The sequence below is a fragment of the Poecilia reticulata genome, chromosome 22 (genome assembly GCF_904066995.2).
Source record: "Poecilia reticulata chromosome 22, P_reticulata-male-v2, whole genome shotgun sequence".
NCBI classification, from domain to species: Eukaryota; Metazoa; Chordata; class Actinopteri; order Cyprinodontiformes; family Poeciliidae; genus Poecilia; species Poecilia reticulata.
The window spans coordinates 6,016,849-6,035,012 of NC_088851.1; the positions used below are offsets into that span (position 1 = coordinate 6,016,849).

Genomic DNA, 18,164 nt, shown 5'->3' on the forward strand with positions numbered 1-18,164 from the left:
ACTTTTTGATCAATTCACTTGACTTAACACGAAAGTGAATCGTGTTTTTAACCAGTTGTTACATAACTATGCAACACATACAAAAACAAAAAACGTCTTTAAATAAAATGGCACACATTTGCATTAAGTTCTCTAAATGCATACTAATAATTATTAAATTACTTATGTGATCCTCTGGAATCTAAATGGCCATGTAAATAAAATAGAATATTTAAGCTGTGTGCTTAAATATTATTTTATGAGTCTAATAAAAGCTGTTTTTATCTCGGCGATTATGGCTGAAAAACGTATCATGAAGTGTTTCATGTTAGTCAATGCTGATCGTTATTTGTTAGTGTTTTATATTTTAAATATCTTAAATGCTGCCCAGCTGGTGACATGTTCTCTGTTTAATTCACAGTTTCTTCTTCTTGAACTCATTTCCTGCTCTCACTCCACGTTGTTTTCTATTTTTAAGAAATTATGAGGGACGTCGGCAAGAGCTGAAACTATTACTCAACAAGTTGTTGCTAGGTAACCAAAAAGTGAATGAGCTGGCATTGTAGCTTAGCTAGCCGAGAGAGGTTCAGCGGCTAACGCCTTTTCTCTGTCTACATCCTCCAGAAAGCTGTGAGGTTCTGGATTGGAGTTCAGTGAAATTATTGAACGTTCTATCAGACATATTATCTATTGATATTACTGTCTGTTGAGTTATATATTATTCATTTATTGGCCAGTCGTACTCCAAAGCAGTTCTAACAAACAAAAGTTAAGTTTCTGTCCAGTGTCGTAAAATTTCGCCTCCATAACAACATCCTGTTTAGACAAAATACTCCCTAATGAAATGACTGAAAGTGGAGAGTTCATGCAGGTGCAGCAGGATGTGAGGTTTTTGCACAGAGCAGCAGTGATATTCAGCACTGTGGTAACTAGCAGCACAGTAGTAAACTGCGCTGCTGTTCTCATTCAGCTCCTTTATTACTAAAGTACAGGTCTCTCCTGTATTTGCATTTCCTTCTAACTCCATCTTCACGCCAGTTCCAGGTTCAGGAGTTGTGTTGTCTATTAATCGATATCCTAGCAGCTGCAGCTGTTTGTTCTCTAGTCTTTTGTACCAGAGGATTATGTTGTAGTTCTGGATTTCATGAGAGCATCTGATTCTGGCTTCTCCTCCTCGCTTTTCCAGAATGTTGAACGGAGTCTGATGAACCTGATCATTGAGAGAAGAACCTGTGAAGAACATGAACACTGATTACACAGGAACTGATCAAATATTATTTATCATCAGGATACAACAGTCAGAAACACATCTACTAATGAAATGACAGCAGAGTAAATGACTGATGTATTAAAACTGATTACCTGAAACCACAACAAGGATCTGAACCATCAAGACCAGCAGGATTAACATCATGCTGCTGTTTGTAGGTTGACTGTAATGTTGACTGTAGGTACTGAAGGTGTTCAGTGTTTCTGTGGTAATGATTCTTTTAAAACCTCCAATCAGCATCGACACACGTTCTGTGGGCGGAGTCACAGCGCCCCCTAGAGATTATTATTTTGTCCAGTAAGATGCTGCTCTATGTCATGGAAGGAGCTGATCATTTGATTTATGTTCAGTAAAGAAGAAATTAGAAATCTGTGCAATGGACAAAACCAAACTGTTCAGGGTTTTATTGTTTATTTCAAAGTATCTCAGCAATCTATTGGCTACAACCTTCTGTAAAACACCCAATACTGCAGGAAAAACCTGACTGGCAGCTGATCTGTCTGCCAGATCAGTTGCTTCGCATTTAAATATTGGCAAAACTCTGCCTTTCTTTTCCAATCTGTTCAGAAAACCCACATTTGATCATGTAATGTATAAGAAGTTAATTGCAAAGATAATTCCTTATTTAGTAGACAATGAGCTCAGAGACTCTGAGAGTTTTTGCACTGGCAGCCTTTTGTTTTTGTCACTGTGGCGACCGGCAGCGCAGAAGTAAAACCCGCTGCTGCTCCGGCCGAGTCTTTCCACCGTTAACGTGCAGTTCTGATCCTTATCGGCGCTTCCACCCATCTTTATGTCCAGCCCGTCCACCGGAAACGTCCCGCCGAAGTAGACGTACCCCAGGAGGACCAGCTGTCTGTCCGACTGCTTGTACCAGAGGATCTGGTTGTATTCTGTAACTGCGTGTGAGCAGTAGATGTTGGCCGTTCCTCCCTCTGAGCCGTAGATCTCAGCTGGAGTCTGACGGACCTGCCGGCCAGAAGAACCTGGACTGATTGTAGCGTCGCCTGGAAACAGAATCAAATAAATGCTCAAAATAAGAACGGTCTCCATCTTTTAAATAGGCTGAACGGTGCTGTCAGTGAATCTGAGAGGACGGATGATATGTGTTTTATCAGATGTTCCTTTTATCAAACCACCATGAAGAAGGAGGAGCTTCAGTTTCTGCTAGGCGCTGAGGCAGTCTGTGACGATACATCGCCACCTCATGAAAGGAAGCAAAACAGCTGCAATAAGATATGACAACAAAAAAGATTAAACTGGAGGTTTTTGTGCTGGGGAGCATTAATACGAAGCACTGTGGTATCTAGCGGCGCAGAAATAAACGGCGCTGCTGCTCACGCTCAGATCCTCCACCGTCAGAGTGCAGATCTTGTCTTTGCTTGCGCTGCCACTGATTTTCACCTTAACATCCTTCTCTGGGTATCCGTTTACAACATCGTTATATCCCAGGAGCTGCATCTGGCTGCTTGTTGAGTGTTTGTACCAGAGGATAACATCGTAGCTGTCAATGTTGTGTGTGCAGGTGATGACGGCGGTTCCTCCAGGCTCCTGGAACAGATCAGCCGGAGTCTGATTGACCAGATCGCTGAGAGAAGAGCCTGTTGAAACATGTGAAATGTCATGAGCGGAGACTAAATATAGCGTAAAAACACTCCTTTATCCAGAATGATTAAAAGAGTAGAAATGTAAAACAAGGTTTTAAATGAACCAAAAAGTGATTTTACCTAAAACTTGAATCATGTTGAACATTAAGCAGAAGATGACGATCATATTGAGTTTTCTGAATGATCAATCCAGCTGAAGTTACTATTTAACGTACATGCTGCTGTTCTTCCTAAAATTATGAAACCTTTACATGACTAACATAAACGGGTGTTTTTTTAAGGATGTGTGACATCACACTTCCTAAACCAATCAACTCACTGAACACCTTTTAGTCTGTAGCCATATGCTGCCCTCTAGTGTTTGTCTCTTGACTAAAATATTTAGTTTTAGTCATCAACAGTATTAGTCTAGTTTTATAATATCATTGTAGTCGATTAAATCTTCTTTCCATAAAGTCCACAAAATTCTGTGTAAAATGTAGATACTTTTTGATCAATTCACTTGAATTAACACAAAAGTGAATCGTGTTTTTAACCAGTTGTGGTATAATATTGTCTGAATATGCAACACATACAAAAACAGACTTATTTTAAAAACATCTTTAAATAAAATGACATGCATGCATGTATGAAGTCATATAAATACAAACGAATAATTATTAAATTATTTGACCCTCTGGATTCTACATGACCATTTAAATAAAACTTTTATGATAAAAGCTGTGTGTAACGCCTTTTCTCTGTCTACATCCTCCAGAAAGCTGTGAGGTTCTGGATTGGAGTTCAGTGAAATTATTGAACGTTCTATCAGACATATTATCTATTGATATCACTGTCTGTTGAGTTATATATTATACATTTATTGGCCAGTCGTACTCCAAAGCAGTTCTAACAAACAAAAGCTAAGTTTCTGTCCAGTATCGTAAAATTTCGCCTCCATAACAACATCCTGTTTAGACAAAATACTCCCTAATGAAATGACTGAAAGTGGAGAGTTCATGCAGGTGCAGCAGGATGTGAGGTTTTTGCACAGAGCAGCAGTGATATTCAGCACTGTGGTAACTAGCAGCACAGTAGTAAACTGCGCTGCTGTTCTCATTCAGCTCCTTTATTACTAAAGTACAGGTCTCTCCTGTATTTGCATTTCCTTCTAACTCCATCTTCACGCCAGTTCCAGGTTCAGGATTTTTGTTGTCTATGTACATATACCCCAGGAGCTGCAGCTGTTTGTCCTCTAGTCTCTTGTACCACAGGATTACATTGTAGCTCTGGATTTCGTGAGAGCATCTGATTCTGGCTTCTCCTCCTCGCTTTGCCACAATGTCAAACGGAGTCTGATGAACCTGATCGTTGAGAGAAGCTCCTTAAGAGAAAAGCAACACATAATTATAAGGTGTACGGAAATGCCCAAAGTAGATACAGTAGCAGAGAAATGTATTGTTTTGAAGTAAAAAAATAATGATTACCTAAAACCAGTGCAGCTTTGAGAGAAAGTATGAACAGTTCTGTGATCATTCTGCTGTTGTCTGTGTGCTTAGAGCCTCTGGTCTCAGAAAAAAAAAAATCTGATCTGCAAAAGAAGTAGACGCCCTGTAGGAGGGCGGAGTCACAACAGATCCACAATAATTGAAAAAAATATGTTTTTGTACTTCTAAGAGGCGGTTTGCAAACTGCAACCAGACTTTTGTTACAAACTTCAGAGAGTGTTACTGGAACTTTGTGTGATAAAAAGTAAAAAAAAAAAAAGGTATGCATTTATAATGTGCCAATCTGAAGTAGCACATTGTAGAAGACACTTTATAATTAGCTGGTTGAATGCACTGTTTGAGTCCTGAATGGTGAGTCAAACTCAAAACTCAAAGATGGAGTAAATCCACAGAGCAAAATGTTTGGTTTTTAAATCATCATCATAACAAATGTGACTGTATGTGTATTAAATTGAATAAGTTGCTTCAAAGCTTTATGGGGAGAGTTTAAGTTTTTTGGTTTGAGTTTTGTAATCCAAAGAGGTGCTCTGTTTTTCTTTTTATTAGTCCGTATATCAAATACATTGACAAACTTATTTGAGTTATTTTCAAATAAATTTAATAACTCTGTGTTTATTCTGTGTAATCAATTGTATTGCTCGACTCTATAAACAGGTAAGAGTTGTAAGAGTTTTTATTGTTTTATGTATTTATTTATTTATTTTTATTGTTATGTTGTGTTTTAATTTACAGCACTTTGTATCAGCTATGGTTATTTTAAAGTGCTTTATAAATAAAGTTGGTATGGTAGGTAGGAAAATAATTGCCTCTGTGTGAGAGCATTTTTTGAGAAACACTGCCTCCTAGTGGACGTATAGCTCCACAGCTGGGTGATCAGTCCCTCCTCTGAGGTTTTCCTGTATCTCTTGCTGCCATCAGCAGGTGAATGATGGCTCCTCTGGTATCTGTGAGGGTTTTTGTTGTAGCCTGAGGCTTCATGCAGCACTGTGCATCACTGGCAGCACAGAAATACACAGCATTGTCCTCAGACTGCCTCAGCTTTGGAATGACAAGTGACGACAGACTCTGGCCGCTACCGGTCACGTTATAAAAGTTTTGAAACTGATTTTCAACAGTTTGCGAACCAAAACGAGCGTAACCAAGGAGAGTCATGTCGGTTTTCCCAGGAGGCTGTTTGTACCACTGGATCATGTCAAAGTTGGTGTTTGAATGATTGCAGTTTATCTGGACTGATTCTCCTTGTTCTTTAATCAACGCAGCTGGAGTCTGATGAACGCTGTTTTTTGATGGGTCTGCTGAAAAAAAATAAAAAACACATTCAGAGCAGAGAATCTACAATAAACAGCGATTCATGAGTTGCATGTACCTGTAGAGCAGAAGAGCAGAGAGACCAAAACAATGAAGAGTTTGAACATGATCCTGGTACAGATGAATCCAAAGCTACAGTGATGCTGCCAGACTGAGGAAAGCTGTGTACATGAAAAGGAGGAGGCGGGGTCGACATCATGTGGGGTCATAATCAACAAGACATCAATTTCCTGTAGGAGGGAGTGGACAGGGGTGACCCCAGAAAATTTATATAAAGGACCAGACCAGTAAAAATGTCCAGCTAAAACAAATAAATAAGAAACAAATAAATGCATAATTACAATTTAACTGATTATTTATATTATTAATTTTTTTATTTTAGTTTATCAATATATATATATATATATATATATTGAGTTTTACATTTTTGGTTTGATTGAAGAAAATGTCTAAATATGCTTTTCTACGTCTGGAACATGGTTCTGTTGAGGGTTCAACATTTTTCTAGAGGGGCCATGGGCCCCCCCTGACCTCCTCTTGGGGTCACCGCTGGTAGAGACAGTTTAATGCTGATATCTGAAGATTTCCTGCTGTAGTTTACTGCTCTCTGCTGCAGCTGTGTTCCTCCTCAGTGTGTGTTTGTGTGCTGGATTATCACAGAGGGTTTTTGTAGCAGGAAGACACAAACTGAGTCACTGTGTCTACTAGCTGCACAGTAATACATGCTGCTGTCTTCTGGCTGCAGTTTCGGCAGTTCGAGCTCAGATTTCTTCGATCCGTCTCCACCTATTCTGAAGCGTTTTTCGAATTCCTTCTCCAGGACTGGATTGGTATATTGAATATAACCAATTAATTTAAGAGCAGAGCCACTAATCGGCTTTTGGTACCACAGAATTGTATAGTAATCATTGATTGAATGGCTGCAGCTGATTGTTGCAGGATTTTGAGGATTCAATAACATCGATGGAGGATCTTGATTCACATCCTTACTCAGTGAAAGATCTGTGTTGGGGAGAAGAACAGCTATATTAATAAATATTATCATATATTGTATTTAGTTGTAATTGAAATGCAAGTAATAATTGTCCAACCTACATGAGAAGCAGAGCAGCAGCAGCAGAGTGATGATGATCATGTCTTTATCTTCCTCTCTGTCTCTGCAGAGACTGATGAGCTGAACTCATGTTAGAGGATCAACTATGAGAGGGAGGAGACACAAACCAGTCATTTCATAAGCATGTAGTTTAGGGTGGAAACAAGGAATTGAATTAATCGTGATTAATTAGTTTTTGAAATATTTGTCAGCTGTTTTAGTAAAAGGTTAACGTTTAACATTTATTCTGAAAGAACTCACTCAGAGCAGTAGTTGGAACAAAACAGTACAAAAATAGGTAGAGTTTGCATTTAAGACGTAAGACCTGTTTCGTCTGTAAATACATTGAACTACTCAGTTGGCATTTTTAGCGAAACACGGTTCTGTAAAATTAAAAGATGAATAAATAAATGTCCTATTAAGCCCTTTTTGCTATCTGTCAATTATTAAAGAAATAGTCAACAGAATAGAAGGCAGTATTTTTCGAAGTGCAGATGCAGCCTTGATTACAAATAATGAAGCATACAGCAAAGGAACACTATGTTGTTGCATTTCAGCAATAAAACTTTTGTTTTATTGTTCAAAAAAGTAATTGAATTTTGCATTTTGCATATTTTAATGTATTTCTGACATTGTGTAAAAGCAACTTTAGTGCTTGAATGAGAATTCTGCAGAATGTTCCAAACTTTAAGACCAATTAATCCATTGATGATCAGAATAAATGATTATTAAAAATATATATTGCTGCATCTCTAATGTACTTCAATTCATACTGGTATTTGCATTTTTTGTGAGTTGCTGTTGTATATTTTGAATTATGACTTTGATACTTAACCTGGCCAGGATTGTTCTTATACAATATTTCACCAACAAATAAAATCAATAAATAAAAAATAAAATCACTGTTACTGTCAAAAAGAAGCTGTTTTTCTCTGTTGTTGTTTTCTTTGTCCTTTTTGGAGAATATTTAAAAAAGATTGAACACTTTGTAAACTTTGTAAACGTGTTAAGAGTTTGAATTGAGAGCTCCCCCTGCTGATGATCCAGTGTAACTTCACTGTGCCTCCAGCAGCTGGGTTTTTGTGCAGCTCTTCAATTGGCTGCATCACTGTGTTTACTGACAGAACAGAAATACACTCCACTGTCTTCAGGCTGCAGCTGCTTCACTGTCAGAGATCCACTCATAGCATCCTTCCTGTCTGCTGGAAACTTCTCCTCACTGAAGCCTTCTGCGTACTGGAATGGAGGAGAAGTTGTTGTAAAAACTATTAGCTTCATGTTCTGACCCGGCAGCTGCTGGTACCAGTACATCTGGTAGTACGTAGCGTCTGTGTGACTGCAGCTCATGGTGGTGGACTGACTCTGGTGGACCCACAGCAGAGGAGTCTGAGTGACCACAATGCCATTTGTTAGACCTGCACATATAAAAACACAAATTGAATCAGTTGAAATTCTCAGGAGTTTAATCAGCAAAAGATTCTGATGTTACAGGAACCAACCTTTAATCCAGAAAGCAAAAAGAAACAAGCTGTGTCTGAGGGGAGTCATGTTCTCAGACTGAACGTGTGTGAGATCTGAGAGTAACTGCATGATGTGACTCCGCCCACTGGGAGGGAACGAGTTATGGGTGCAGCCATGATTATTTTAGTAATCAATTATTCTGATGATTAATCGATAAATTCTTAAGCCTTTTTTGATGCCTAAATATGCCTTTCTATGACCAGAACATGATTCTTTTGGAAGGGTAACATTTTTCTAGAGGGGCCATGGACCCCTCCTGACCTCCTCTTGGGGTCGCCACTGGTAGAGACAGTTTAATGCTGATATCTGAAGATTTCCTGCTGTATTTCACTGCTCTCTGCTGCAGCTGTGTTCCTCCTCAGTGTGTGTTTGTGTGCTGGATTATCACAGAGGGTTTTTGTAGCAGGAAGACACAAACTGAGTCACTGTGTCTACTAGCTGCACAGTAATACATGCTGCTGTCTTCTGGCTGCAGTTTCGGCAGTTCGAGCTCAGATTTCTTTGATCCGTCTCCACTTATTTTGAAGTGATCTTCGAATTCCTTCTCCAGTGTTGGGCTTGTGTTTGCAATATAACCAATTAATTTTAGAGCAGATCCACCAATTGGCTTTTGGTACCACAGAATCACATAATATCCACTGATTGAATGACTGCAGCTGATTGTTGCAGGACTCTGAAGACTTGATAACATCGATGGTGGATCCTGATGCACATCCTTACTCAATGAAAGATCTGTCTTGAGGGGAAAAAAACAGCTACATTAATAAATATTAGCAAAGATTTAATCCTGTAGCTGGAATAGTGTTTGACCTACATGAGAAGCAGAGCAGCAGCAGCAGAGTGATGATGCTGATCATGTCTTTATCTTCCTCTCTGTCTCTGCAGAGACTGATGAGTTGAACTCATGTTAGAGGATCAACTATGAGAGGGAGGAGACACAAACCAGAGTCATTTCATAAGCATGTAGTTTAGGGTGGAAACGAGAAATTGAATTAATCGTGATTAATCAATTACTGAAATATTTGTAATTTAGTGGTTAATTAATCACTAATTGTTGAAACACAGACCCAAAAAATGCCATTATCTGACTGAACAACACAAAAAGACAACATTTCACTTATTAATTTTTTTTTTTTACATTTTTTTTTAAATAATCACTTTTGCTGTCAAAAACAATGTTTTTCCACATTTTGGAGAATATTTAAAGAAGAAAGAAGATTAAATACTGAGCACTTTGTAAATGTGTTGAGATGCTGCAGAGTTTGAATTGAGAGCTCCCCCTGCTGATGATCCAGTGTAACTTCACTGTGTCTCCAGCAGCTGGGTTTTTGTGCAGCTCTTCAATCGGCTGCATCACTGTGTTTACTGACAGAACAGAAATACACTCCACTGTCTTCAGGCTGCAGCTGCTTCACTGTCAGAGATCCACTCATAGCATCCTTCCTGTCTGCTGGAAACTTCTCCTCACTGAAGCCTTCTTCGTACTGGAATGGAGGAGAAGTTGTTGTAAAAACTATTAGCTTCATGTTCTGACCCGGCAGCTGCTGGTACCAGTACATCTGGAAGGAAGAAATATCTGTGTGACTGCAGGTCATGGTGGTGGACTGACTCTGGTGGACCCACAGCAGAGGAGTCTGAGTGACCACAATGCCATTTGTTAGACCTGCACATATAAAAACACAAATTGAATCAGTTGAAATTCTCAGCAGTTTAATCAGCGACAGATTCTGATGTTACAGGAACCAACCTTTAATCCAGAGAGCAAAAAGAAACAAGCTGTGTCTGAGGGGAGTCATGTTCTCAGACTGAACCTGTGTGAGATCTGAGAGTAACTGCATGATGTGACTCCGCCCACTGGGAGGGAACGAGTTTTGGGTGCAGCCATGATTATTTTAGTAATCGATTATTCTGATGATGAATCAATTAATTCCCCCCAAAATTCTGTAGATGTCTTATTTAACGTCTTCTGCCTTTTTGATGCATCTTTAGAAACGCAATAAACAGTCCCTCCAGTTCTTGATGATTTTGCGATTGTTAATTTTTAGTAAATTTCTGCAGATCCCCACATATATTTCAGTGATTCTTGAGAAAAGGGACAAAATGGGTTTTAATTTTCCCATGATTTTTAATTTTCCCATGATTTTTTTTGTTATTTCTCTATGTATGCAAATATGACAAATAATGTTTTGGAAATGTAAAGATACTAAGGTACAGGCTCCCAGTTGCAACATTAAAAAAAAAAAAAAACATTTTTAATCGACCTGACCCAGAACTTTGTCATCACCATCTGACAAAAATAAATAAGAAATCATTTTTAATGACCCTATTAGTGATAGTTTTACTCATTTTACAGACAAATGCTTCTCAAGAAACAAATATTATTTAAAACAAAAACAACAAAAAGTGGGCTGCACAGTGGTAGAGCTGTTGCCTTGTAGCAAGAAGGTTCTGGGTTTGATTTCCGGCCTGGGGTCTTTCTGCATGGAGTTTGCATGTTCTCCCTGTGCATGCATGGGTTTTCTCCGGGTAGTCCGGTTTCCTCCCACAGTCCAAAAACATGACTGTCAGGTTAGTTGGCCTCTCCAGATTGCCCCTAGGTGTGAATGTGAGTGTGAGTATGTGTGTGCATGGATGTGTGTCCTGTGTGTCTCTGTGTTGCCCTGCGACAGACTGGCTACCTGTCCAGGGTGACCCCACCTCTCACCCAAAACGTTAGCTGGAGATAGGCACCAGCAACCCTCCCGACTCCACTAAGGGACAAGGGTGCAAGAAAATGGATGGATGGATGGAACAACAAAAAGTCCATCTGACGGAGTTGACACTTCATGTCGGAGTTGACGCAGAACTGAAGGTGGTGACAAACAAGTGAGTAAAATCAAAAAAAGTGATACATGTGAAGTAATGCAATTTATGTAAAATACATTAAAATGAATTAATTGCACATTTAAGTGAGATTTGACAACAATTTCACTGAAAGAGTCAGAAAAACTCTGATGGAGTTGACAAAAAGCCAAACTACCTCAATTTATATGATGTTATTCTGAAGGAAGACATATTGTAGCTCATCAGGTCCATGAAATCTTCATAATATACCAAAATTAAGCTTTTATTTCACAAAATTTTATCAAAGTTTTGTAAATTGACAGTTATGGTGTTGGCACATTATGGTTGTGACAAACAATTTAGGAATAAAGAGAAGAAAAAACTAAAGAATAACATAAGCTAACTAGAGCTAACTAGCCCTCTTAGAAAAGGAAGAGAAGGGAAGTGGTCATGGGGTCCTCAGAAGTTCTGGTGCCCCCAATAATGCCTGATTTTTTTTACATTCTTTTCATGTCTGACGGTGTTGCCAAAAATTAGGGACAAATTTCAATAGAGTTGGAAAATATATACAAATTATTTTTAATTCAATTTATTGATACTTTTGTAATTATTTATATGACTACGTATACTTAATTATCATAATATATAATTTTAGTATTTCTTTAATTGTTTAAAACTATTACAATGTGTTGAGTTCTGCTCCTGGACAAGGGCTTTTACAGGCATCATCCACCGACTACAATGTTTAAAATAAAAAAAAATATTCAGCAAATACCTGGAAAATATACATTGTTGTGCTCACATGACCCAGGTTAGTTTAGTCAGATATTTGAAAAAAATATATTTTGTGTATATTTTACTCAAATTTTGTGCTTTATCCATAGGACTTGTTTTGTCCCTATTCTCAAGAATCACTGATTTATTATTTGTTGCAAATATCCCTCAAACATTTTCAAAAACGTTGGGTTTATGTGATGTCTACTCCCACCTGAAGGTGGCAGTGTTTCTTACTTCTCCTATGCTGCTGCCTCAGTCTCACTCGAAGTCATGTTGCAGTCCGTGATCCATGAGGCGAGTCACAAAAATTCACATTTACTGTCACATATGAGCACAAATATCACAAAATTACTTGCAAATATTTCAAAGTAGCTGCACAAAACCAGTAATTTTGATTGCGAAAAAAGAAAATCACAAAAAACAATTGTGAAATTGTGCCCAGCAGCTCAACAGATATCTTAAAACTGATGAATTTTTCTTTTGTATATTATTTTATAATCCATCCATCCATTATTTTACCCCAAATATCCTTGAAGGTCAGAAGGGGAGCTGGTGCCAATCTCCAGGAGTTGGGATGCAAGACAGGATAACACAGAATAACCGAATGCACACACACACTCTAAGGTAAATTTGGAGACAAATTGTTCATGCAGGAAAACTTCATGCTGGGATTTGAACTGCTTCTGTGTGAGAGCATTTTTTGAGAAACACTGCCTCCTAGTGGACGTATAGCTCCACAGCTGGGTGATCAGTCCCTCCTCTGAGGTTTTCCTGTATCTCTTGCTGCCATCAGCAGGTGAATGATGGCTCCTCTGGTATCTGTGAGGGTTTTTGTTGTAGCCTGAGGCTTCATGCAGCACTGTGCATCACTGGCAGCACAGAAATACACGGCATTGTCCTCAGACTGCCTCAGCTTTGGAATGACAAGAGACGACAGACTCTGGCCGCTACCGGTCACATTGTAAAAGTTTTGAAACTGATTTTCAACAGTTTGTGAAGTATAACGAGCGTAACCTAGGAGAGTCATGACGGTTTTCCCAGAAGGCTGTTTGTACCACTGGATCATGTAGAAGTTGGTGTTTGAATGACTGCAGTTTATCTGGACTGATTCTCCTTGTTCTTTAATCAACGCAGCTGGAGTCTGGTGGACGCTGTTTTTTGATGGGTCTGCTGAAAAAAAATAAAAAACACATTCAGAGCAGAGAATCTACAATAAACAGCGATTCATGAGTTGCATGTACCTGTAGAGCAGAAGAGCAGAGAAACCAAAACAATGAAGAGTTTGAACATGATCCTGGTACAGATGAATCCAAAGCTACAGTGATGCTGCCAGACTGAGTAAAGCTGTGTACATGAAAAGGAGGAGGCGGGGTCGACATCATGTGGGGTCATAATCAACAAGACATCGATTTCCTGTAGGAGGGAGTGGACAGGGGTGATCCCTCTTAATAAAATTAATATTTTAGGGAGCACAGCTAAAAACAATTAAAATAAATACATTTAATTAAACTAATTATTTAATGTATCTTAAGACATTTTAAATTTAACTTTAGAATGTTAAAAGCTTGTATTTATTTATTGGGTTTTACATTTACATCTTGATTGAAGAAAATGTCTAAATATGCCTTTCTACATCCTGAACATGGTTCTGTTGAGGGTTCAACATTTTTCTAGAGGGGCCATGGGCCCCTCCTGAGCTCCTCCTGGGGTCGCCACTGGTAGAGACAGTTTAATGCTGATATCTGATGATTTCCTGCTGTATTTCACTGCTCTCTGCTGCAGCTGTGTTCCTCCTCAGTGTGTGTTTGTGTGCTGGATTATCACAGAGGGTTTTTGTAGCAGGAAGACACAAACTGAGTCACTGTGTCTACTAGCTGCACAGTAATACATGCTGCTGTCTTCTGGCTGCAGTTTCGGCAGTTCAAGCTCAGATTTCTTTGATCCGTCTCCACCTATTCTGAAGCGTTTTTCGAATTCCTTCTCCAGGACTGGATTGGTATATAGAATATAACCAATTAATTTAAGAGCAGAGCCATTAATCGGCATCTGGTACCACAGTGTAGTATCATATCCACTTATTGAATGGCTGCAGCTGATTGTTGAAGGACTCTGAGGACTTCCTAGTATTGATGGTGGATGCTGATGCACCTCCTTGCTCAGTGACAGTTCTGCAATGAAATAAAGAATGGGTTAAAATTAGACAAAAGAGAAGGTTCCTTAAATTTGACTAAATTTAGAATCAAACCCACCAGAGAAGCAGAGCAGCAGCAGCAGAGTGATGATGATGATCATGATGTCTTTATCTTCCTCTTCGTCTCTTCAGTGACTGACGAGCTGAACTCATATTAGAGGTTAAACCGAGAGGGGAGGAGACACGAACTGAGCTCACTGTACAAACATCAAGTTCACCTCACATCCTGGTTACATGCATTTATACAGTGTCCATTTTTTATTTATCATAAAAAATGAACGTCATGCCAACAACAAACATTTCTTCATGTCCGTTGAACTGGCTGGGTCTTTCAGAAAATGTTCCGATCCAAACCTGTTTCTATGTAAGTGGACGAATTTCAAAAGAACTGAAATGGTTTGTTTAAAACAAAATGTGTGACACAAAACACAAGACGTGTTTGGAACCAATTTAATAGAATAACAGAAAAACGTAAAAAAAAAAAAAAAAGGCATATTTTCTATTTTTATGTGAAAGTTAAACCAAAGTGGAACTAAATAAAAAAAAACTGAAATCATATCCAGATAAGAAAAACAATTCTAATAATTATTCCGAATTTCATTATTTTAGTTTGGTTGTATTTCAAGTAATTTAATTACTATTTATATTACTTTTAAATATATTGTTTGTGCTTTTAAAGGTAATAATCTATACTCAAATATCACCCCAACAGAACTGATTTATTGATTCAATTCCAACATTTTGTTGTATCAGTATGTAGATTTATTGTTCTCCATGTATCTATTTTTTTTTATTGATGAAATAGCTCGATTTTAAAGACTATTATATGTGTATATAATATAAACCGTCTACTCTGCTCTTTAGCTCCATCTACAGGTTAAAACAAATACGTTTTCTTTCACTGTCTGGGGTTTTTGTGCAGCTCTTCAATCGGCTGCATCACTGTGTTTACTGACAGAACAGAAATACTCTCCACTGTCTTCAGGCTGCAGCTGCTTCACTGTCAGAGATCCGTTGTAAGCGTCTTTCTTCTCTGCTTCAAACTTCTCCTTGCTGAAGCCTTCTTCATACTGTGCAGCGCTGTACGCTCTAGTGAAAACTATTTGCTTCATGTTCTGACCCGGCAGCTGCTGGTACCAGTACATCTGGTCAAAATCAAAATTTTTAGAGTGCGTGCAGTTGATGGTGGCAGACTGACTCTGTTTAGCCCACAGCACAGGAGTCTGAGTGACATCACTGCCGTCTGTTGGACCTGCAGTGGTCAGATATCGCATCATGTTACAGAAAATCCAACAAAAGTCGAAACATAATGATGGACATAAAGTTTGTGACGTACCTCCAAGCCAGAGCAGAGCTGCAGAGAGCTTTATGACGGCAGCTGGGATCATGACTGTGTTGTGAGCCGACTGAACTCAGAGTGATGGAGCTCTGACATCACTAGAGATGGGAGGGTCTGGTTACTGTCACTGTGTGGTTGGAGCCGAGGTGGACAGTGAGCAGAGGTTCATGTTCAGCTGCTCAGCTGTTTGCGTCACCGTTTTCACTCACTAGACAGAAATGTTATCTTTTATCTCTGCCTCCTGTCACAGATCCTCAAAAAGAGCCCTTCTTCTTTTTCTTCTTCTTCTTCTGGTTCCATATGATTGTATTAAACTGCTGTGATTTGCATGAAGCTTTGCCAACACAAAGTGAGGGAAAAAAATGGTTCTGAGTTGTTCGACGGGTTTTCTGCGTTATTTTCCTCTTTGCTGTGGCGCACCACACTAAACTAATGAAAGATGTAGGTGTTACTTAGTTAACGGAATTATTCTACCGCAGCAGCGTAGCTACAGATAGCATGTAAAAATATTATCTTTTTGCATTCGGTGTTGTGTGCATGTGTAAAATTGCACAATTAAAATGTATTTCAGAGTCTGAATATCCATTAAACTATTTAAAGTTTGACCAAACACGCACACACACACGCACGCACGCACACACACACACACACACAAACTTGAACGGAAATGATGCTAATACCAAACCACAAATATACAATCAAACAGAACTCGTATCAAGATGCCAGGCACGTTCTTTGAAAACTGCTATCATTGTGGCTATTAAGTGTGTTTGAAGTAAATTTTTAATCAGAAATATTAATTAACATACATCACATTAAACCTTTTTTATTAGTTTTTTTTAAATAGATGGAAACATGTTAAAGATTTTCAGATGTACATGTGTGTATATAATATAAACCGTCTACTCTGCTCTTTAGCTCCATCTACAGGTTAAAACAAATACGTTTTCTTTCACTGTCTCTGGGGTTTTTGTGCAGCTCTTCAATCGGCTGCATCACTGTGTTTACTGACGGAACAGAAATACTCTCCACTGTCTTCAGGCTGCAGCTGCTTCACTGTCAGAGATCCGTTGTAAGCGTCTTTCTTCTCTGCTTCAAACTTCTCCTTGCTGAAGCCTTCTTCATACTGTGCAGCGCTGTACGATGTGGTGAAAACTATTTGCTTCATGTTCTGACCCGGCAGCTGCTGGTACCAGTACATCTGGTTATGATTAACATCTATATTTTGTCTGCAGTTGATGGTGGCAGACTGACTCTGTTTGGCCCACAGCACAGGAGTCTGAGTGACATCACTGCCGTCTGTTGGACCTGCAGTGGTCAGATATCGCATCATGTTACAGAAAATCCAACAAAAGTCGAGACAAGTAGCAACATAATGATGGACGTAAAGTCCGTGACGTACCTCCAAGCCAGAGCAGAGCTGCAGAGAGCTTTATGACGGCAGCTGGGATCATGACTGTGTTGTGAGCCGACTGAACTCAGAGTGATGGAGCTCTGACATCACTAGAGATGGGAGGGTCTGGTTACTGTCACTGTGTGGTTGGAGCCGAGGTGGACAGTGAGCAGAGGTTCATGTTCAGCTGCTCCGTCTGTCTGCGTCACCGTTTTCACTCACTAGACAGAAATATAACATTTTCTTTATATTCTGCTTGCAGGTTGTTTGCTGCGAACCTCAAACTGCAAGTTTCAGGCCATTTCCAGTTTTTAGTACACTGACTCGTTCAAGAAATAATTTAAAAGTTCATTTATTTCTTAACTTCGTGATCAGTTCTCTTCAATTGTATAGAACATTTCAGCAGCAAGCCAGTTCAAAGTGCTTTACAGAATAAAAACACACAATTATAAAGTTATAAAGACCAAATGAAAAACATTGTATAAATTAGACAAAAAACTTATTTTTTAGAATTTTAATTCTCTTAATAATGATGATTCTTTTTTTTCCCCAACAGTTAATGAAAAGACAACATTTATCCTTAGAATATTTCATCAGACCAGCAAGTTTTGTAAACAGAAATGCAGACTTACTGAAAAATATGCTTGAAAATATACTTTAATCTAACGAGCGAAACTCATCGGGACCTTTATTCAGAATTTTGGAACATGACTGTATTTGACAAAGTTCTGGCATAAAAATGGGACAGGAGCTCCCCCTGGTGTACACACGGCAAATGTATTTGAATTTGAAGTGAAAACTCTTCCTTATCGCGCAAAGAAGTGTGATTTGTATCACAGCATCGACGTTTAATCATATTTTCAAAATGAATGATCTGTAATGATACTCTTGTTGAGTAAACAGTGAAGAAAAACTTGAAACTAACAATCCCGGCAACTTCGGGGGTTTAAACATTAATTGGAATTCATCATAACAACGATGAATCCAGATTATTATCACGATAAATGATAAACGATATATGATAAATGTTAGCCCCTATTTCTTACTCGTGGCAAAAAGCGATTATCATATTTGTGTGATGATACTCAGCCAACCAGCAGTGTCAGTTTTTAAACTTAATTCTTCATGCAGCTCTGAGCTTCACTTTGCTTAGGATTGAACAGGACCAGGATTATTACATCTACCGGACCGACTTCCTGCCCTGACAGTTGGCACAGGAAGAAGGGTTTCTTTTTTTTTTTTTTTTTGCTTTCATCTTTGATTTGCTGCTGTATTTCACTGCTCTCTGCTGCAGCTGTGTTCCTCTTCGGTGCGTGTCTATTTGCTGGATCATCACAGAGGGTTTTTGTAGCAGACAGGCACAAACTGAGCCACTG

General features: G+C 38.8%; 1 protein-coding gene and 2 gene segments (V, D, J or C); all 3 read right to left on the reverse strand.

Moving 5' to 3' along the window:
* Positions 1-1,643: 1,643 nt before the first annotated feature.
* LOC145549970 (uncharacterized) lies at positions 1,644-4,596 on the reverse strand. The gene is made up of 4 exons (XM_081603025.1): positions 4,323-4,596; positions 2,977-4,219; positions 2,591-2,850; positions 1,644-2,475 (listed from the first exon to the last, which is right to left on the reverse strand). The coding sequence occupies exons 2-4, from the start codon at positions 3,020-3,022 to the stop codon at positions 2,455-2,457; spliced, it is 327 nt and encodes a 108-aa protein (XP_081459151.1). The 5' UTR covers positions 3,023-4,219; positions 4,323-4,596; the 3' UTR covers positions 1,644-2,454.
* An 8,335-nt stretch (positions 4,597-12,931) lies between these two features.
* Positions 12,932-16,031, reverse strand: LOC145549968 (T cell receptor beta variable 29-1-like). The segment is given in 2 exon segments: positions 12,932-15,308; positions 15,393-16,031. Coding segments are annotated over 2 exon segments (378 nt in total).
* On the reverse strand, positions 16,028-18,117 carry LOC145549969 (T cell receptor beta variable 29-1-like). The segment is given in 2 exon segments: positions 16,028-16,703; positions 16,798-18,117. Coding segments are annotated over 2 exon segments (378 nt in total).
* Between the last annotated feature and the right edge of the window lie 47 nt (positions 18,118-18,164).

Coding starts and splice junctions, on each gene's coding strand:
- LOC145549970 (XM_081603025.1), bottom strand. CDS start 3,022: ATGATCGTCATCTTCTGCTTAATGTTCAACATGATTCAAGTTTTAG. Junction 2,851..2,976: donor CAACATGATTCAAGTTTTAG/GTAAAATCACTT, acceptor ATGTTTCAACAG/GCTCTTCTCTCAGCGATCTG. Junction 2,476..2,590: donor TGACGGTGGAGGATCTGAGC/GTGAGCAGCAGC, acceptor ATCTTATTGCAG/CTGTTTTGCTTCCTTTCATG.